The sequence below is a fragment of the Alligator sinensis genome, unplaced genomic scaffold (genome assembly GCF_000455745.1).
Source record: "Alligator sinensis unplaced genomic scaffold, ASM45574v1 scaffold573_1, whole genome shotgun sequence".
Classification (NCBI taxonomy): domain Eukaryota; kingdom Metazoa; phylum Chordata; order Crocodylia; family Alligatoridae; genus Alligator; species Alligator sinensis.
In genome coordinates this window covers 4,524,839-4,546,974 of record NW_005841877.1, presented here as the reverse complement: position 1 = coordinate 4,546,974, position 22,136 = coordinate 4,524,839, and the positions used below count along the sequence as shown (strand labels likewise).

At 44.8% G+C, this 22,136-nt stretch overlaps 1 protein-coding gene across 1 annotated transcript in view; it reads left to right on the top strand.

The window, feature by feature from the left end:
- PLPP1 (phospholipid phosphatase 1) overlaps window positions 1–22,136 on the top strand; it is a 123,637-nt gene that overhangs the window by 57,611 nt on the left and 43,890 nt on the right. Inside the window, exons 3-4 of the mRNA XM_006017304.3 lie at window positions 1,547–1,698; window positions 7,814–8,094. Coding sequence (XP_006017366.1) covers window positions 1,547–1,698; window positions 7,814–8,094 — 433 coding nt within the window. The remainder of the gene's footprint in view (window positions 1–1,546; window positions 1,699–7,813; window positions 8,095–22,136) is intronic.

Here is a 22,136-nt window from a genome sequence, read left to right as displayed (position 1 = left end):
GAGAGCCCCCCTCCCACAGCACATGGACTGCCCTGCTTGCAGGGTCCCAGCCCCCCCCACCCCGCTGGTCTCCAGCCCCTTGCTTGTTCTCCTGCTCATCTCCAGACCCCTGCTCATTCTCCTGCTGGTCTCCACTCTCGGAAGGCTGGAGATGAACAGGAGAATGAGCAGGAGGCTGGAGAAAGCAGGGGAAGTCTCTAGCTCATCTCCAGGGGCTCATCTCCAGCCTCCTGCTTGTCTCCAGTCTTGGAGGCTGGAGACAAGCAGGGGAACGAGCAGGAAGCTGGAGATGAGCTGCAGATGTTCCCTGCTCATCTTCAGGGGTTTGTCTTCAGCCTCCTGCTCATCTCCAGCTCCCTGCTCGTTCTCCAGCTCCGTCTCCAGTCCTCCGGAGGCTGGAGACAAGCAGGGGAGCGATCAGGAGGCTGGAGACAATTCAGGGATTCCCCTGGTCAGCTCCAGCCTTCTGATCACTCCCCCTCTTGGCTCCTGCCCCCACATCGCTCCCCCACCTGGCTCCAGCCTCCTGTACTGCCCACAGCTTACCAGCAGCAGCGGTGGTGATTAGGGCCGCTCAGCCCCCCTGTGTGGCTGGGGGCAGCAGGGCTTGGCCCTGGCCGCCTGGCATCTGCGCTGCAGCTGCTACATTGTGCAGGTGTGGCCCAGCTTGGCAGGGCGCCCCGTGCTGTCTGGCAGCTCGGGGGTGCTGCAGCTGTCACCCAGGGCTTGGTGCAGCTCAGCGTGAGCGGCCAGAGCTCTAAGACAGTGTGTGTTGCCCTGCCAAGCCGGGCCGCACCCGCGTGATGAGGCATCACGGGTGCCAGGCAGCTGGGGCCAAGCCCTGCTGTCCCCTGTGCAGGGGGGGCTGTGCCATGAAGCCCCGAGTGGCCCTGACTGCTGCTGCTACTGCTGGTGAGTGTGGGGGTGCTGGGGTGGGAGGAAGGGGGGAACAAACAGGGCCTGGGGCCAGGGAGGCCCCCCCCCCACCAGCCACCCAACCCTCTACTTACCTGGCATGAAGTCGGGTCCAGGTCCCTGCAGCTTGCACTGCTGCCTGCCCCACACAGGCAGGCAGTGTGCTTCAGCACCGGGGCAAGGGCCAGCCATATAGATGCTCTGGCTGGCGACCAGAGCATCTCTGTGGAGGACCAAGCCTCTGGTTGACCCTTTTTTTTTCTCCTGGGGTTTTTTTTTTTACCCCGGTGGGTCTAATTTTGCCCCTGGCTGCAAATCTGCAGTGCAGGGAACATTTTTTGTTCCTGCATGTGGCTCTTGCAGCGTCTCAAAGGAGGTTGAATCGCTGCAAGAGGCACGTGTGCGCTCGTCTGGACGCGCCCGTTTATGCCTGTGTCTCTGACAATCTTTTCAACCAAGAACCTCTAAAAAGCAGCCTGTGTGAAAGCAAAGCTGTAATCTGACTTGCTGCATGTTTGCTCCTCTCTTTTGCATCTTATTTCTCTTTCCCAGAAAAAGCTTGGGGATAGTGTATGTATGTAAGAGAAACTTATAAATATTCCTTTGTAATAATTTTTATTCCTTTTGCTAGCTGGCTTACCTTTTGCAATTCTCACTTCGAGGCATACCCCCTTCCAGAGAGGCGTTTTCTGTAATGATGAATCCATCCAGTATCCTATCAAAGAGGACACCATTTCTTATCAGTTGTTAGCAGGAATAATTGTTCCTCTCGATATAATTGTTGTAAGTTCAAACCTACTTTTCTTCCTTACGTATAATTTGGTGGTTGGGTGTGGGGAGGAGGGGGAACCTGATTTGTTGTTTAAAAAAAAAAAAAAGAAGAAAAAATGAAAACTCATAATGTCCCTAGACCAGGTGACATTAGGGTAACAGAACAGATGGTCTGGCAAGGAGAATTAGAGAATTCTCTTGATTTGAACCAAAGAATAATAACTGTATATCAGTGATGGTGGTATATGTTTTGATTACTGACTTAGTGGCCACTGACTTAGTATTTGGCATGGCAGAGCTATCCCCCCCACGCCCCCTCTCTGCTTTTGCAGTAAAAAAATAGGTCCATTTAAACCAGAAAGTAGCGTCCTGAGTTTCTATATAGGAGTTATTCTTGCTGTGCAAGTATGCTGCTATAGGATTGTAATATAATAATAACATTTTAAGTCTGAGCTTATTTGTTTTTATTATCCAGTGGTAAGCAATACTTCAGTGTGGGGAAACAAGCAGTACATTCCCTTTAAAAAGAGTGGAACATTGGCCATCAGCCAGAGATGATCACTAATGATAGCTAATTTACTGTTTTACAAATATGAAAGAGAAGGAGTTTTTGAAAAGTTTGTTTTTATTGTGGCTCCTTTTGAGCTCAAGATAAAATTTGCCCTGAGACGCAGTGCTTTGCAGTCATTGTCACTCAGTATTCTCAGGGATTATGTATTTTCCCATGAAATACACAAGACTTTTAACAGTTTTAGAATTGCACGATCCTTGCTCCAAGTGTCTTTTATAGATTAAGTGGTGTGTCCATAATACCTGTGATGGCACATTTTGGGGTTTTATTCTTTGTTCTTTTATGTAGCACAGTTGCCTTCAAGAAATTATTTAAATGACGCTCTATAAATTAAAATCAAGAAAGTTAGCACTATCAGCCTTTTTTTTTCTTAAGCCTAATAACCCCAAAAGGAGACATGATGATCTGGCTTAGGCTCCTGCATAACATGGGCATACAATTCAATTTGTGGTTTAACTGGAGTTTAAAGACTTCATCCTAAAGCTCTGCCACTTTTATAACATAATTGCTATTAAAACAATAGCCTAGTGCCTCTTTACCTTAGACCAGGGGTGGGCAAAATATGGCCCATGAACTGGATCTGGCCTGCCAAGGTACTCTATCCAGCCTGGCCCAGGCATGGGAGGCAGCCCAGACTGTGGTGTATGCTTCTGGTCCCGCTGCCCCCAGGCGTGGCAGGATGGGGGCAGTGCAGCGCAGCGGTGGGACTCCAATTCCCAGCAGTCCCCTCCTTCCACATGCCATTGCTAGTGTCTCCACCACTGCCAGCCCCAGCCCCGCTGCCCAGGCACCCTGGCCCATCTGCCCCACATGCACTTTTGGGGGTGCCAGATGGAGCGGGCAGGCGGGCAAGCAGGGTTTCCAATGAGACCAGCCCTGGGACACCCAGGCAGGGTGTGCTCAGCTGTGGGTGAGTGGGGAACGGAGTTCAGGAACAGGACAGACAGGTGGGGTCCGAAGCAAGGGTCACAGCGCAGTCACACTGCAGGGCTGGGCTCTACTCCTTACATGGTCCTGCCATGCAGGGAGCAGATCATGGCTTTGCCCTGGGCCCCGGCCCCACACTGTCACCACCCTGCAATCCTGGCCCCTGCCCCACCCACCCACCCATCCCGCTCCTGCCCCCCACTCCACCTGAGTGTGCCCTGCCCACAGGGGTTCTTACTGGTCTCCATGGAGACCCCGTCTGCCTGCTCTGTCTGGTGCCCCTGGCAGTGTGCGCAGGGCAGGCAGGCCTGGGCCAGATAGGCTTGATTGTTCTTTTGCTGTGCTGTCCTAGGTGAGCTAGGCAGCACCCCCCACCCCCCTTGCCCAGCCTCCAACAGTTCACCAAGTTTCCTAAAGTGGCCTCCACCCAAAATAATTGCCCACCCCTGCCTTGGATCATGGCAAGCTCAAATAGCACGTTTTATGCATGAGGCTATTTTCTGCTTAAAGTTAAGGATGTATGTTTTGCTTTTTCAGGATTGGACCCTTGGTAAGAAATCCTTTTTGCTATTGATAAAGCATTAAAAAATAGCAGACAAGGTTCCTTGGGTGAATTTGATATCTTTTATTAGACCAACCCAAATGGTTGGAGAATAGTTATTAAGCAAGCTTTCAGGTTCAAAAACCCTTCGTCAGGCTAAGGAAGCTTCAGGCTTCCTGGAAGAGCACACACCAACTGCTGAAGCTTCCTTAGCCTGACGAAGGGTTTTTGAACCCGAAAGCTTGCTTAATAACTATTCTCCAACCATTTGGGTTGGTCTAATAAAAGATATCAAATTCACCCAAGGAACCTTGTCTGCCTATGTCCTTAGACCAACACGGCTACAACCCAAACCCTTAAAAAACAGCACACACTTATGGTGTTTACTTGAACACAAAGAGGGTTGAACACTATACTAATAAACTGGCAAGTTTGTAAAATAGCAAGTGTTATCACCACAAGGTGAATCAGAAATTAATCAAAGTCTTGCTGAATAAAGGCACATTTCTTTTTATTGTTACTAATTATTGAGGAGTGGAACCTGAATTTAGGTACTGTTGGCAGAAGGAAGCACTGTAATGGTCAGAACAAATGTTGGTGTCTTTTTTGGTCTATTAATTTCTCTTCCTGAATGTTTTAGGAAATAACTAAACCTGGAAAACAGTGCCTGGTTATGATCTCTCTTTTCCAGCAAAAAAGTTCCACCAACTTCAGTGAAGTTGTAATTTATCAACAGGATGACATCAAAATCATGGCCACAATGTCTATAATAAGATAACGTGTTTGCTTGAAAAATGTAAGGTGCCTCTGATAACCAATGCTCATAGAAGGTCAGGCCTACTAACTACTTGGAAATCTCTTTATATGCAACTTGCAAAAAACAGTTACCGAAACCTTCAGAACCCTGTGTAAAACTCTACTTCCATTTGACTGTGCAAAGAAGAATAGCTCCTTGATTTTAATGGATTTTAGTGGCACAGAGACTAGAACTTGAAATCCTAAAACAGAGCAAAGTAGCTACAGGTTTTTACTAGACAAAAGTAAATTTTAATACTGTAGCCCTTCCTAGTTATCTTATCACTACAAATAATTGTCACTTACCTTTTTTGTTTGCTTCTATATAGCATACCTACTACTTCATGCTCTTTTGTCCCTATGGGATCTTCCCTTTCCGTTTTATTCAGAGCCAGATTTCTTATTTACACTGTTATTTACTGTCCCATTATCTTCAGAGGGAAATACTCTTGTTGGCTTCAGTGAGCAGTGGATCAAGCCTTTAAGCAGCCTTTTATTAATGCACAGATTTAGGAATATATGTAAGCCTATATCTAACTTCAAAGAATAGCTAGAACCGTGTACAAGTTACTAACTCATAGAAGTGGAATATCTTGGGAAGACAGCCCATATACAGGCATAGCTTAAAATCCCCTTCTGTCTCATGGAAGTTAAGTTACAAGACTTCAGGTCTAGAAGTAATATGTCACACTTGCAATTTACATGAAAATCAGAATGGCAGCATTATACAATGAATTTGCAGAGGGGTAAATAACAAATTGAGCTCTTGGGCTCTGCTTTTTCATAGTCTTTCAGAATATACTTTTTTTTTCAATTAGCATTATTCACACTACTTTAAATCATTCTTAGTGTTTTCTATTTTAGCATCGAAGAAAAAGGTGTCTCATGAATTCTGAACAGCTTGGTGGGATGTGTCTAGTGCAGGGGTAGGCAACGTTTTTTGGTCGGAGTGCCAAAAACCCCCACAATGCCTACCTTGGAAGGTGCCAGCATGCCAGAAAAACAAAATGAGGGCAGGGGATACATGGCAGGATGCCTTGCATGTGTCCCTTGCCTCCCCATCCAAAGCCCCTGCCGCCCAGCCCTGCTGCCCTTGCCCCCCCAGCCCGGGCTCTGTGGCTGGCAGCAGCTACCCAGAGCTGGGGCCAGCTGCAGCCAGGAGGCTCCAAACAGCTGTGCCAGGCTCTGGAGCCCCAGCATCAGCTCCATACCAGCGCATGCACCCGTTCATCAGAGCAGGTGGTGAGGCAGGGGCCTGAGGCATTGCAACCCTGGTCTCTCCTCTGCTCTAGGCACAGAGCTGGTGACTGGGCTCCAGAGCGCAGCGCAGCTGTTTGTAGCCAGCCTGGGCTCTGGGCAGCTGCAGCAAGCAGCAGGCAGGCTGCAAACAGCTGTGCTGGGCTCCACAGCTCCAGCATCAGCTCCATGCTGGCGGCGACTGCACGTGCACTTTGGGGCAGACAGCAGGCAGCTGGGACCCTGCAAGCCCTGCTGGGAGCAGCCTGGGCTCCAGCAGCTACCCAGAGACAGGGCTGGCCCTGGAGTGCTGAGCAAAATGGACTTGCGTGCCATGCTTGGCACGCATGCTGGGGGTTGCTGACCCCCGGTCTAGTGTCTTTTCATGGCTTTCTGGTAGGCTATCTTGTGGTTCAGCTCCAGCACTTGTGCTTCTCTTTGCATAGTATCTTTTCATAAAGACTAAATTAAAATTTTATATTTTTATAATAAAACACTTTCCACAAGAGACTGAATTGAGGGGAAGGCAAACAAAGTCTGCTGGCTTTCTGAGCATGTGAGAAAATAATTAATCTTTGAGCTTTTTTGTGCTCTGCATTGTATTGGACAGAATGAATATTAGGCAGACTCCCTTGTTCCTTTTAGAGCCATTATTGTTTTAGTAAGACTTAATTTCCTGAAGGAAGCCTTTTTCACCCCCTAGAGATTCCATTTAACTAAGTAATAGGGGGTTCAAAGAGCTTGCTTTTTAGCTCCCCTGTATTGAGTATTTAGGTTCAGCCCCTCCAATTAAGCTCTTGACTTCCCCGAAGTCACCACACTTTTGGCACAGCTGATTAATTTATGCTTAGAAAAAGGTTATGAGTGGAAACATGATGTAGAATAACATGTGCCACTAATGTGTCCTGTACAGCAGTGTGGGAAATGTTTTTATTCTTTTTGGAAACTAAAGTCCTTTTTAGAGCCTCTGTTAACACTGCCACTTTTTATAAGTTAATGTAAGACAGAATAAGAAAATTATTTACATGTAAGCTTCTTAAAATTATGTTGGCTCCACTGTTGGAAATTGTTTCTTCTGAGTAAATTCCAGAAAAATTTGCTTATTTCCATATCTTAATAATACAATTAGAGGTGCACTGATACATTGGTCCATATCGTATCAGCACTGGTAAAAGGAAAATTGACATTATTGGCAATTGGCTTTTATTGGCTGATATGGCCAATAATGTTGGCGATTTAAATGCTGTGTGCATGCGTGCAGCCACAACATGCACATAGCCAGGAATGCAGCCTGGCAACTTGGAGAGCAGCATCCATCCAGGAAGTCTGTCAGGGGAGAAGGGGCATGGGGGAGGGAAGGAGTGTAAGGGAGGCAGATTGAGGCCCTGCAGTGAGGGAGGGTGTGGGGCTGGGGCATGGGTAGTCACTGCCTAGCCAGGGTGTGGCACAGGATGGAGCTGAGTGGGGTTGGCTCCTGCTGCAGCACACACCCCTGGTGGAGGCATGGCAGGGTGTCCCCCCCGGATCTGTGTGTGGGGCAAGGGCAGGTTTCCACTGTGGGCTGGGGCCAGAGGCTGTGCCGGGCTCTTCCTGTCACAGGGTGGGGAGGGCTGGGTCGAATGATAGTGGCACTGGGAGTGGAGGCTATAGTGAGTTTTTGGGTGGCTGTAACCCACCCATAGCCCCTCTCTTAGTGTCACCACTGCCCATCTGAGTGCAGCCCCAGCCTAGCTCCTGCTGCAGCCCCACTCCTTCCTTCACCATGGGGGCCTCAATTTGCCTCCTCTGCCCCTTCCCCTCTTCCCCACAACAGACTTACCAGCTGGACACTGCTCTCCAAGCTTCTGGGCTGCATATTGGCAATCAGATCAATATTGGCCAATATGGCTGGTCAACAATCGGTATCAGCCCAAAAAATCTTTATCGGTGCAATGTTACAATTTGAAACTATACATGTATTGACAAAGCTAAGATTTTTGATAACTACTAATGCCTTTCTTTCAAGGGGATATAGATATGTTTCTCTCTTGTAACTGGTATCTATCTCTGTTTTTCAGATAATCATAGGAGAAGCCCTGTCTGTCTATTATAACCATTTGCACTCAAATTCGTTTGTCAGAAATAACTACATAGCCACTATTTACAAAGCCATTGGGACATTCATTTTTGGTGCGGCTGCTAGCCAATCACTGACGGACATTGCCAAGTATTCCATTGGTAGATTGCGGCCTCACTTCCTGGCTGTATGCCAACCTGATTGGACACAAATCAACTGCAGTCTAGGTTACATTGAAAACTTCCCATGCCAAGGAGACAAAGCAAAAGTAAATGAAGGCAGGTAAGTCTGCAAACCACATGTATTGTATTGGAGGCTATTGTTATGTATATGAAATCCTTAAATATAATGATGATTTGATTGGTTGGTTATGGTTATGTGGCACACTTCCACTGAATGAAGAGATATAGTGAACCTGCAGAGCAGTTGTTCAGGCACTGGCATTTCTGTCTTTTCCAAACCCACATGAATTATTCATTATAATACCGAAAGGACATGATGCCAGTGAACACAAAAGATATTGTCTTAAGCTTTGTGCTTGTAATAGAATTTAGGTAACTAAATGTGTTCCCCTTTGAACTGGTTGTTTTGGAGAAAATGAAATACGATGCAGTGGGGCAAGGGCAGATTATTTCAATTCACAGTGAAGAGTGAAGCACGAAACTACTTTCTGAATGGAGAAAGACTTGAATTAAAACTAAATAACTTTTAAATGTAAAAGAAATGTAACAAAACTCCAAATAATCTATGTAAAATATGTAAGACAGGCAAGAGGAATACTTTAGTTCAAACTCCACTAAACAATATTTATTTAAATATAATAAATGCTTACTAAAACAAAGTAAAGGGGAGAGAATCAGAAAACTAAATTTTTTTTTGTCAGACTGACATCTCTCTGTGACCCTCTATAATAGTAAGGATGGACATTTGAAAGCATGTTCCAGAATAATTCCTGTTATTAACATGACTTGGGCTCCCTGCAAATCTCTTAATATGATTTTTGTGTGTGTGTATGCAATAAACTTTTTTTTACAAAAGTAGCTTTTTGGTGAAGTTGGGATGAAGTGAATTATGTTTGTTAGGCCCCCCTCTACATAGGTTCATAGATGCTAGGGTCAGAAAGGCCTCAACAGATCATCGAGTCCGACCCCCTGCCTCAGCAGAAAAGAGTGCTGGGGTCAGATGACCCCAGCCAGATGCCTATCCAGCCTTCCCTTAAAGACTCCCAAAGGTAGGGGAGAGCACCACCTCCCTTGGAAGCCCATTCCAAATTTTGGCCACCCTTACCGTGAAGAAGTTTTTCCTGATATCTAACTTAAATCTGCTCTCTGTCAGTTTGTGACCATTGTTCCTTGTTACCCCAAGATGTGCCCTGGTGAATAGAACATCTCCAATCCCTTGCTGCATCCCCCTAATGAATTTGCAGGCGGCCATAAGATCACCTCTCAGCCTTCTCTTGTGGAGGCTGAAGAGGTCCAGGTCCCTCAGTCTCTCCTCATAGGGCTTGTCCTGTAAGCCCCTTATCATATGAGTGGCTCTCCTCTGGATCCTCTCAAGTCTATCAACATCCTTTTTGAAGTATGGCGTCCAGAACTGGACACAGTACTCCAATTGCAGTCTGACCAATGCTGCATAGAGGGGACGTGTCACCTCCTTGGTTCTATTTGTCATGCATCTGCTGTTAAAGGTGCAATGGGATCTAATGCACAGTCTATACAATCGGTCTCCTGCCAAGCCACACATGCATGGCAGGAGGTGTGATTGTGGGATCATGCATTAGATCCCATCATGTCTTGTTGCCAGTGCAGGGGGAGCCTGATCCTGGGCTCCCCCTGTACCAGCAACAAGCAAGCTCCTGTGGCTGGGAGCCCCGTCAGTTGATGAGCTCCCAGCCATGGGGGCACCCCACATACCCTCAAGGGTGGGGGATTGCAGCTGCCACGATCTCCCAGGCTCAGGGGTGTGTGAAACCCACCCCTTGGGCCTGGGGGATCATGGCTGCCAGAGTCTCCTGGGCTTAAGGGTATGTGAAATCCCTGGGCCTGGGGGATCATGGCAGCCACGATCCCCCTGGCCTGGGGTTTCAAACAACTCTGTGGCAGAAATACCACCCCAGCTAATGGGACCCATCTGGGTCCCACCACCCAGTGTCCACAGCTGTGGGACTCCACATGCTGCTGGGACCCAGAGTTGGCAGCTGCTGGGGCTAAGAGTCCCCTCAGTTGTGGGACTCCCATCCCCAGCTGGGCGTGATACATACCTGCTACTGGGAGCCTCTTCAGCTGATGTGGCTCCCAGCCGTAGGAGAGTCCCTACTACACTGCAAATTAAACTCAATAGCAACTAGCTATTAAGTTAATACACATTTGGTATGTGATAGCTTCTTTGCATGTGTAGCTGGTCTTAAGTTAATTGTGCAATTAACCAGTTAATTGCATGATACCTATAACAACATGTAGATGGGGCCATGGTGTATATTTAGATTTAGAATTTTTTTTCCAGCTGTCTCCACTCCAGCCCCATATTCTCCCCCCCCCCCCCCACTTCAGTACTAACCAGCTGTCCCCATAATCTGTTCAGAGCTCTAATATTCCTTAATGGAAAAATGTTCCATCTTAAATGTGTTTGGAACATGGTTTTGGCCTTTAGACATAGCTGTTAAAGAAGCTGGTAGCTGTGCATGTGTTGGATAGAACATGGTCCTTGATTTGGAAAACGGTGGCATATGTTATAGTAAACAAAATATTTTGCAGCAGTGGGGGGAGGGGAGGAGCAGGGCTGGGCCCGGTGCAGGGGAGGACCAGGCCCGAGGGTGGGGAGAAGCCAGGCCGTGGCGGCGGGAAGCAGTGGGCCTGGGCCAACCTGTCCCTTGCTCCCCCCCTCCTCCCCTCCCCTCCCCTCCCCTCCCCGTATCAGGCCTGGGCCTACTCCTCCCCTCCCCCGACTGCCACGGTATGCCCACTCCTCCCCCCACCCGTGTCGAACCTTAAAAATTAAGTGAAACTCTGCTTGGTGCACAGAATTTTGTAGCTATCGTGTCCAGCTTCCTTTGACTCTCCAGCTGGACTGTACATTTACAGCTGGGTCAGCTGGCTGTCAGTGTGGGTTCTGATGTGAGGCTTGAATGCTCACTTGTGCATCCATTGCAGAGTGCCTTACCCATTCTAGCAGTGTCCTTTATATTAATGTTGTGATATATATGAAAACAGACACCTTTGGTGTGTGGGCTGTGGGGAAATACAGCAGACAGATGTACTAAAAACCTATTTTTTTATAGAGCTCCAAATAAACATTTTAAATATAGCCATATAACATACATTTTTAGTGGCATCAGCTTTCTTCCTAAGGCATTAGTGGCATCAGCTTTCTTCCTAAGGCAATTCCATTCCAAAGTGTTTGTGACTAAGTGAGATGGGAAGGGATGGCCATATTTTCATTCATTGCCTGCAGAACTTTATATCAGAAATAATATAATAGATATCAGAATCAAAGGTATTTATCTTTGTGTCTCTGATTCTGTGGGAACATATGATATATTTTATCCACCTATGTCACACACAATCTGCTTTAATACTGTGTGGGCCGACTCCCGGTCCCGCCCTCGCCGGGCGCGAGCCGGGCCCGTCTGTGTGCTGTGGCCGGCAGCCTGGGCATGCAGGGCCGGAGAAAAGTCGCGGGGTGGAGCAGTACGCTCGAGCTAGAATCAGTCACGGAGGCGTAATGGTTGATTGAAAAGATTATTTACTTACACCGGAGATGGTCGCGGTGCAGGCTGGACAGTTTCCCAGGTACAGCTCCGCTTCCTTCCTCATTGGAGGACTCTAAAACTCCGTTCCCAGGATCCTCGGAGTGGTTCAGACTCCGTGGTGTCAATAACTGGGTTCTAGGATAGGGATTCATCTGGGCTGCGATCGATGGCGGGGAGAGGCTAGAGGCCATCGGTAAGTGGTGCCCCGGAGTTTGCTAGGCTCCAGGGGTTCGGCAATTGGAGCCTCTGTCGCCTTCTTAAGAAAGACATGCTGGGTTCGAAAGGACCCACAGCGCTTAGAGATCCGTCTCTCCGTCTCTCTCCGTCTTTCTCTCCAACTCCAACTTGGGCGGAAACCACCCAAGCCCTTTGTACGGCTAGCCAGCCAATAGCTAGCTCTTTTCTGCACGCGGGTTCTCCATAACAACAGAACACTCCGTCGTGCAAAAGAGCTCCAATTCGGCGGGAACATAATTTAGCGGTGCCGAAGCGCACACAATCAAAAAATCCACAACTTTGGGTTGTGACAAATACCTCTTATCAAATAGTGCTTGTTAAGCAATGCCTTTAAAGATAAGCTAGTGGGGAGAGGAAACCAATGCAATCGCTTCATTGTACCTATAGCATACTCTTCTGTGTGTGGTGTGGCTTTTTTCCCTTCTTTGTTGCTTATGAGAACTGCATTACTGACTGAGGTTCCTCCTTGTGGTGTGTCACTTACACTGTTTTTGGACCAAGCCTTTGGGCTTCCCAGACTTGCTGTTTTGAGAAACATCCTGAGACTTTGTCTGGCCTCTTGGGCATGCTTCTTAGTTCTTAGTGAGGCCCCAAGACAGTGGCTGGTTAGTCTTTCCCAGTCCACTGGTCTTTCTAGTAGCTCATGCACGATGCCATTGGAACTCTATCCAGGTGATTATTCTGCTTTGCAGTTTCGCTGCCATGTGTTCCCAAAGTGCTGAAAACCCTTTGTAGCCCTTGCTTTAAAGGAATTTATTAAATGCACATGCTTTTTGCATAGGAAAAAAAATAAGGTTTTGCAGAACACAGGAAAACTTAATAAGTTCAATATCAGATAGTTCAAAGTATTGGATACTTTGAAACTATTATCACTCCCCACCCAAAAGAATAGGTTTTTGTGTGTCTTATGATACAGGTAATTTGAAAAATGGCTATTTTTAAATTCAGTGATGTTTTCTGGTCCTTTGGACCATAAACCCGTGAAAAATTGTTTGTTTACTTCAAAATATACCATGTAGATAACACTGTAACATTAGTCTGCATAGATGGAGTTATTACATGTTCTTTTCTAGATCAGGGAATAATAAACCACATTAAGATGGCATAACGGAAATAACTGGTGTGTTATCTGCTGCGGGAGGCTTCCAGGAATGCAGCAGATCTGCAAAAATGGAGTGTTCTTGATGCTGCAAGAAATGTTTTTGTTGCATGGGATGAGGATCCACCCTGTGTCATTGTAAACTGCATCACGAAGAGTGGCTTTAGCACCAAGGTTGCTGAAGAATTTGAGTTTGAGCAGGTTTTTAGAGCTAAACATTTCAACACTAAACTCACATGGAGTTGCATGTCTCCCTTTTGGCTAAACATCAAAGTATTCTACAATACCATATGAATATAAGCTTCTTTAGGAAGCTAATACAATATACAGTTCTAATCTAATGCAGTAATTTACCTGATTCTTTAAAAGCATCTGGTTTAATTCTTTAGACAACATTTGCTGTTTTCCTATGCCCCAATGCCCCCCCCAAAAGAGAATAAAAGGACTTTAAAGTAAAGAAATGTAAAAGCAACAAGAAAAACAAAACAAAACAAATATTCCCCACCTCTTCCCTCCCCCTCACCAAAACCCCTGTATGATTACTTTATTTATTTACAACTTTGGCAAAATCAGCACATACAGCTAGTAATATATTGAGTCTATGTTTGGTATCCTCTGTGTTTGTATGTGTGCTTACAAAAAATGACCTCAGATATGGCACACATCAATTTCCCACAGTCTACACATCTATGATATGTGGGTATACGCATAGCCTTGCTTTCCATGCTTATGTGTATTCCTGTAGTAACTTGTGAATAAATATGAAAGCTTGGCTCTCAATCTCGGATTCTCAGCTATTAGTTTTTTTCTGTATTTATGGGAAGTGAGATCACTAAGTTTGCTTGTGACAATACACAAATCCAGGTTCTCTGATTAGGTTAAACACCTGGAAGTTGTCGTGAATCAGAGCAGCCGCCGGCAGCTGTCTGACTCACACCGGAGTGTTTAGATTTAGAGCTCAGCAGGCGGGTAATTGATGGATGGAGTGGAATTAACCAGGCACAGACACGTGTAGGTTACAGGAGTTTGTTTACTTACGTCGCCTAGATAGTGATGATGACGCAGGCGAGCCTTTGTTCCGTTACAGCTTTGGTTACAGAGTTGAGTACACGCATATAGCTTCGGTTACAGAGTTGAATACATGCACGCAGTCAGGTTACAACGGGATAATGATGGACGTGGCGCCGGAACGAACGGTCGGGCTTGCAAGACTTTCTACGTCAATATTTTACGCTGACGGGGTGATTGATTGGGAATTGATCAAGTTCCCAACTCTCTGGTGACAAGCACAGGTGTTTCCTGTGAGATCCCCAGAGTTCTCCGACTTGGGCAGAAACCGTTAAACTATTTATAGGCAGAGGTGTTTGACATAGACACCCAATGATGGGCCGTTATGTGGAATCTTTAATTTTTTGGCAAGCAGCAGCTCTTTGTCTCCTCAAGTTACAAGGTAGTGGGTTAGGTTTCTCTACCTGTTACGTGTGTGCTACGTGTGAGGAGCTTATGTTTATTTTTTGACAAATTATATATAGTTTTCCCTCGCTTTTTATTTCAGCTGACCAATTATCTATAGTTCTCCGCCAGCGTTTTGTTTCAAGGAATTTCTTGGCAGGGAAGTTTTTTAACCCTTAATCGTCAAAATGAAGATGATTTGAATGGTATCTCTTGCTTAGTGGCATGGGCATAATTTAATTGGGTTGTGACAGAAGTATATACAACTTCTCTTTTTTATGAAATGGAACAACTTTGAGATGTATGGTGCACATGCACATCCTCATAGTGAGTGTGTCTGTACCTTAAGCACTCATTGTGGCCCGTCCCAGAGGTATAAAGGAGTTGTATATACTTCCTGCTTTTCAGTTTCCTCTCAGCCACAATATTATACTGTATGCAGCTCAGAGGAAAGAGGAGAGAATGAGCATGTGCATGTGGACAGCACATGTTGACTTTCAGCTACTAGTAACATTTCTATGTTTTTGAGTAATTGTCCATATGTACATGATCCTTAGAGAACAAAACTCCAAAATAGCACCCACCTACTTGGAGATGGGTCTTAAAATCCCCTATGCAAATAGCAACTGAAGACAACCCTCACAAATTCAGCATCAGCCTTCTGAAACCTTCTGCTTCTGAAACTGCTTCAGAGGGATGCTGTGGAGATTTTGGATTCGCATGGAATATAGCCTGACACAAGTGATGGTCCTATCATAATGGTCCCATAACACAGTCAGATATCTAGGTTGACCTTCTGTGCTGATCTTGCTGTGCTGTTAGATCCCTCGCTAAGGAAACAAATAGCTGTGGAGACTTTCTTAGAGGCCTCTGGGTAAAAATGGAGCCCCCTCATTTTTTTAAATATAAAGATGTCTCTTTTTGAGAAGAATGAAGTTGGGAAAGAATGCTGTCTTGCTAACTTTTATTGGCTGACGGGGAATTAGGCAAGCACTTTGGGTAAAAATTTAAGGTATCATTTAAGCCCCTCCTGTCTGGGAAAATGACGGTACAGGAAGCATCTACTGCAAGGGCATGGATTTCGTCCACCTTCCTTGCCAAAGTTATTGCTACCCAGAAGGCTTTTTCTGTGCAAAGGTAAATCAAAGAGCATATTGCCATGGCTTCAAATGGCTGAGGTGTAAGGACCAAAAGTTAAGTTCCTTTATAGATAGGGTGTCTTACTGGAAGGGGAAGGCCTTGGTCAACCCATAGAAAAATCCTATGACTTCTGGATGTAAAAAAATGTGCGCTGGCTGTCAACCTGGAGGATGGCAGGCCAAGCTAAATCTAAATATACCCCCTCAGTTTGGAGGAAGTGGATACTTGTCTGCCTTTCCAGCAGTTGGACAGGTATCTAGCATGTGCCAGATTTTGTTTTGGCAGGATTCTTGGTGGCTTCATTCATGGGGAGGGCCAGCTTTATCATGCCAAGCGCTATGTCTACTAATCTGTCTACTTCCTAATGTTCTTAACAGATATTTGAAGGGCCTGGGTCAAATCCAGCCCTGAAAGCCTGTGAGGCCCCTTCTGGAGATGAGGACAAAGGAAGATAGAACTCAAGATTTGAACTCGAGTCAGAGTTGTTTTTAAATGGGGACCAGACATGTGACTAAGCATGAACCACATGGAGAATCTGCCAAGTTTAAATCTAGTCAGTGCTGTAGCAGTTAGAACTAGATCTGGTTCTGATGCTGGAACTGTAGACTTGGAGCTGTGCATCCAGGTTCCTTAAGCACACATGAAAGTCTTCACCCTATGTGCTTCTTTGTGACTTCTTGATTCATTGTAGTTAGTTCTTAGGAGTGAGTCTGAATCTGGACTTGCCATTTCTATCCTCTTTAAAATTAAAGGTAAAAGAAGGGGAGTACCTTAGAGGTGTGTATGTTGAGGCAAAGGCAGGAGAAGAATGGCATTTTGTAGGATTGGTGCACTAATATTTCCTAAATGTACATATATAGGTGTCTGTGTCTGGGTGTTGAACACATTTATAAAATTGCAAGCTATTTAATAAAAGCATCTCCTTAATTAAGATGGAATATTGCAGAGGTGGTAACCCTTTAGGTTGTTTTGTTTCAGCTGTTGGAGAATGTGTCTGTCCATCTGTAGACCTAGTTGGAGCCACTTTCATTTCTTTTAAAAATCTCTTATAGGCCCTGAACTTCTGTAGCTCAACACTTACTAGGAAGCTGTATCTAAAAATGTACAACTAATTTTAAATCTGTTTTGTTTGGCAAAACAAAGTAAACTAGATATTTCTGACAAAGAAAAGGAAATGAGTATATTTTACTTCCAAGATTTTCTCTAAAGAAAAAAAAAATCTTTCTATTAACTAATCCTAGACACAGACATTTTTGGATTGTTGTGTTTTTATAGAGAAAATGCTATAATTTTATTTAACACAACGAGGAAGCTTTTAGAGAGAATTATTTTCTGTACTTCTGACAGTTTGTTAGTTGTTGTGAAGATGAATTGCTAAGAAACTCACTCAGTCAAGGAGTAAATTCAACTTGTCAGGGTTTGTTGACAAGAACATTTCCGCATGCACGAGCACATACTAAGCCTTAGTAGTGGACCAAATCGTTGACATACTCTCCCCATCTCTCTGAAAGGTAGCAATATGAAATTATATTAGCTGCATCTTTGGTAATGTGCAAGACACTTCTCCCAAACTTCATACATTAGAGCAAACTCTTTGCATTAGTGTTTTTAGTTCTCCCTATGAAGAGAGAACCCAAAGACAGCCACTGATTTTTTAGTTGTTTCTTCCAGTCTTGCATAGAGCTTTTTATAAGTAAAGTGTATAACATTTTACAAAGTAGATCAGCTTCTTTACTTTTATGTTGTAGATCCTGATTAACTGACTTACTCAAGGCTGGCGTCTCTTGATTTCTTGGGTAAGGCTGATGCTGAATTTGGTAAAATCACAGAATCATAGAGAAGCAGGGCTGGTAGGGATCTCCAGAGGTTATCTAGTGATCCAATCCCCTGTCTGAGGCAGGATCATTCCTATCCAAACCATCTCATAGAAACCTAAACTCTACATAAGACACAAACCTAACACCCTACCTAACCTGCCACAGGTCAAGGAGAGGAACCACAATAGCCACTGTCCTGCTTCTATAAATTGTTATCAATATATGCTGAAGAGATCCCAGCTATTGGGCCATGCAGAGGAAGGCAAAACCCCCCACAGTTCATACTAATCAGACCACGGGATAAAATTCCTTCCTGACCTCAGATATGGCGATCAGTCTGACCTTGAGCAGGGACAAGACCCTCTAGCCACGAATCTTCAGCTTTGGTCTCAGCAGGAGCACTGGCATACCTCAGCCTTCAGTTGTCCTTTAGTTGTCCTTCAGTTGTGGTTTGCGTAGGGGATTCCATAGGTGATCCAAAAATGCATTGGATAAGAGGGTAAACTTCACTATAACTGTTTAGCACATGCTATATCCAGGTTATAATGTTTTTAGAATCTTTAATATCAGATTGTGCTGCCAGGTTTTATATAAAATACCATATAAACTTTGCAGTGCAAACACTGCATTAAAGTTTTTCTTTTTGTTTTTGCTTTCTTTTTGTTTTGTTTTTCTTTAAAGTCAGGTATGTAGAGTGACAGTAGTAAATTTAGGGTTACCATTTCTAGATACTGTAAATGTTACAGGGTAGACATGCACAGTATATTATTACTGTCTGTCCTGAATAGGCTAGCAATTGAATTGCATAAAAGCTCTTTCTTAAAGCTTTCTTGTCCTACTTCTCTGGGGCTTTTTTTTAAAACAAAGAGGTGGCTTTAATTTTATTTAGTATTTTAATCTGTCATTGCTTCATATATATGATAATTAATCAGTTGCTCTTTTTTGCTTTTATGACCTCTTCTGCTTTTTGCTTCTTTCCCCTATTACTATGGGGAGGGACCCTGAAACAGTAAAACTGTGAGGAGGCTTACAGGTTCAGGCAACCTGCCTTGTGTGTGTTGGGGAGGGAGGAGCAGTGGGTCCTGTTTAACTCTTTGAAACAACTGGCCTTTCCAGTTAAGTGTTTTTCTAATGTCAGTTGTATTCCCTTTCTGCCACTCCTGACAATCTAGGAATTGGTTAAGTCTTCTCAGTCCTGTAAATTTAGCTTACTTACTTACTGTAGTTGACTTTGACTTACTGCTATTGAGGCAGTTGGGCTGTAGGAGAGCTTCTACAGTAGGAAAGAGTCTATATATTCAAATACACTTGTTCTTTTTGAGGGAGGCTACAGAGAGTCCTTTCTTACCAACACTTTCATTTTTTGATGACAGGCTGTCTCTGGGGATCATAGGGGCATCACAGCAGTATGTAATGAAGATACTTTAAAATACAGTGAAAACCTCTGAGATCAGATTTGGGTCCTGACAAGTCACTAGGAGCTTAGAGGGAATCAGGGCATGTTTGAAAACACGACAGGAGTTCATTCCAGGCAGATGTAAAGATTTTCTGCTATGGCTGTGGAGTACAAAAAGGCAGGAGTGACAATAGGCAGAGTGGGGCAGTGGTGCTTATGTTTTGTTCTCCGCTCCTGTAGATAGCTTTGTTTGTCAGATAATCATAGTTTCAGCTTGACCAGATGTTGTTTATGGATATGGGTTGCATTAGTAGAAAAGATGTGACTGAAGACTTTTCAGGTCATAAAACAAGGAGGATTTCTACAGTAAAGTTTACTTAGTAGCCCACTGAATAGGGCATTCACTCAGGGTGTGAAGCCTGGTTTTCAGATCCCTCCTTTGCTCAAGGAGACTTAAACCTGTACCTCCCACAGGCTGTGTGGCTATTGTGAACTACCAGCCTGTAGGATATTCTGGGATGGTTCTCTCACTCCCCCCCACCAATGCTCTTACATTTAATATATTCATTGGGCCTTATAGGGAGAGCAAGTGGCTATAGTCTGATTAGGGAACTCACTTGTGGGGTAGAAGATACAGGTTTAGGTTTCCTCAGGCAAAAGAGGGAGTTGAACCTGTGTATCCTGAGTGAGACCCCTAACAATGGAGGCTTTTGGATGAAGAGGAGGGGAGGCAGCATCGCTACCTCCTCATCTTCTTTTCGTGGATAAGGCCTACCTCCAGACAGTCATTCTTCGTTTTCGTTAAATGTCCACACAATGGAATAACTTTTAGTTTTGTGTTTTCTCACAGAAATGATCTATATAGTATATTCTATATGTATAATATGTTTTGGTCTGAACCAGGCTTTTCCCTGCAAAACCAAAAATCATTTATTCATACAGCCATAATGGCAGGGTGCCCTATTCAGCAGAGGGTTAGGGAGCAGACAGGATGGTCCTCTGTTACAAAGAGCAGTCTATAGAGGTTGCCATTTGGCTTCAAGGAATCAATATAGCAGGGAATGGAAAACATAGGAAAGCCCTGGGGCATTCCCCTTTACTTTCAGCTATGCTCATTTTCTTGGCAGTAGGGAGAAAAGTGGTATAGGTGCTGGTCCACTGTGGATACTAAGATGTGGTAATCTTTTTGTAGCTGCCTTTGGATTCAGAGCATGCACGTGGTGTGGCCAAAAGCAGCTACACAGAACCCCAGAGTTTGGCTTTTAGGCTTAGACTATGGGAGGTGGGATTTGGCTTTGTACCTGCTGTCCAGCATAAACTCTACTCAAGCATGTTTACTATAGCCTGTTTAAAGGCCCAGGCTATGTAGACTGGGGAGGAACAGCATCTATTATTTATAAATATGATATTTATTTTTCAAGCAGAAATAGATTGAAATTGATTCTTTTTTTTTTTTTTACCATATAAGAAAATCATTGGTAAAAAACAGCTAACAGTTGGCCTAACTGAGGCATTTAGAAGGCTGAGCTTAGATGACTTGCTTGTCCATATTGATTTTTGCACTGAAACTGTGGTCTAGTAATTCTGCTGGAAAGTCAAAAGTAAGTACTCAGCTTGAGATTAATTATAATGTAACTGTCAAAAGAGTTGACAGAAGCTCCTTTTTTCCTAAGTGTGGAGTTAATAACAAGTAGGCACTGTGTCTCTGAGCAAGTGTACATGTTGGCTAATCCCTGTGAGGCAAGTGCTACATTTCTGATTTTTTAGGAGGCAAGGTGGAGACGATAGATACATGGTTTGTCCACAGCCTTAGTGAGCAGCCATTTTCTGTTGGCATCAAACTCAAGAGCTCCTGGCTTTGTCCTGAAGTGATCCAAGCACATCATGTTGCTCTGAGGATATGTACTTCTGGTCAATACTAAGACCTTTGTTCTGTGACTTTCTGTTCCTCCCTAATTTCTGTTCTTTAATCTGACTGCTAAGTACTCTTTTTTTTTTTAAAGATGTATAAACTGTCTTTTGTGTCATTGTCATTAATCTTGCTCTTTATCAGTCACTGAAGCAAGAAAGCTTTGGGGTCAGCCCATCCTCTCCTGATGTTCAGTCTTGTCTCCTTTTGTCTCTTCCCTTCTATGGCTGTTGATAGCAGGAGTCCTGCAGCTCTCAAGTGGTCTACTTTTTTACAGCGTAAGATGCTGCTGACATTTTACCAGGCTGGCAACATGTAATGCTGAATACTGTAAAACAATTGAGCATTTATTGTGCCTCTGTGTATTGTCCCTTGTGGTTTAAGTATATTGGCACAGTTGGGGCACCGCAAGCCTTATATGAAGATGAGCCATAAATCTCTCTTATATGGATTGATTTTTTTTTCTTTCCTGGGTACCCTTTGGGGTTATAGAGAGAGTGTAGGTGGGAGCATGGAAGGCAGGTGTTTGCACTGCTCTTTAACCCGTCCAGTTCCCTGTCCTTTCTCATCAGCGCACATGTTCAGCCCTCCAAATCTGAGTGACCTGAGACTTCTTTCTGTAGTATGTTTCTGTCATAGATGTCAGCTGCAAACAGGGCTTTGCCAGAGGTGTGTCACTCTGGGGACATGTGGGGGTTGCATTTTTTTCCCCTAAGCTGTAATGCAGAACTATGTCATCTGGCTGGCAGGACCAGAAATTTGGCAGCAGGATGAGCAGCAGCAGTGGCAATAATTGCCGCAGCTCCAGAAGCTGTGGCAAGCTGCTCCCCCCACTGCCAAATATTCTGCCCTGCAGCCAAATGACATCCCTACTCTTCTCATCCAGCCCACAGGGAGCCTTGAACTATTCATCTGGCCTTGTGGGCCAGTTGAATTTAACACCACTTCTGCAATGGAAATGTAGTTGTAACTTGAGGCAGATATTGCTCTCTAAATTTTTATTTTGAAACTGATAGTACATAGCATTTACCCCCTGCCCTCCTGCCCCCCATTTAAACTGAAGACAAACTGTGCCTATATCTTATTTTACAAAATGTCCAATGACTGCATTTGTTGGAATCAGCCAACAAATGTTGTCATCATAGAATCATAGAAGTAGGGTCGGAAGGGACCTTGTAGATCTTCAAGTCCGACCCCCTGCCTGGGCAGGAGGGAAACTGGGCTCAAGTGATCCCAGCCAGGTAGGCATCGATCTGCTTCTTAAAGGCCCCCAGGGTAGGAGCCAGCACCACTCCCCTTGGAAGTGGTCCCAGATCCTAGCCACCCTAACTGTGAAGTAGTTCCTACGGATGTCTAATCTAAACCTACTCTCCAACAACTTGTGGCTGTTATTCCTTGTTATCCTGGGGTGTGCTAGGGGAAACAAGGTCTCCCCCAAACCCTTCTGGTCCCCCCTAGTGAGTTTATAGATGGTCACCAGGTCCCCCCTCAGCCTTCTCTTGTGAAGGCTGAACAGGTTCAGGTCC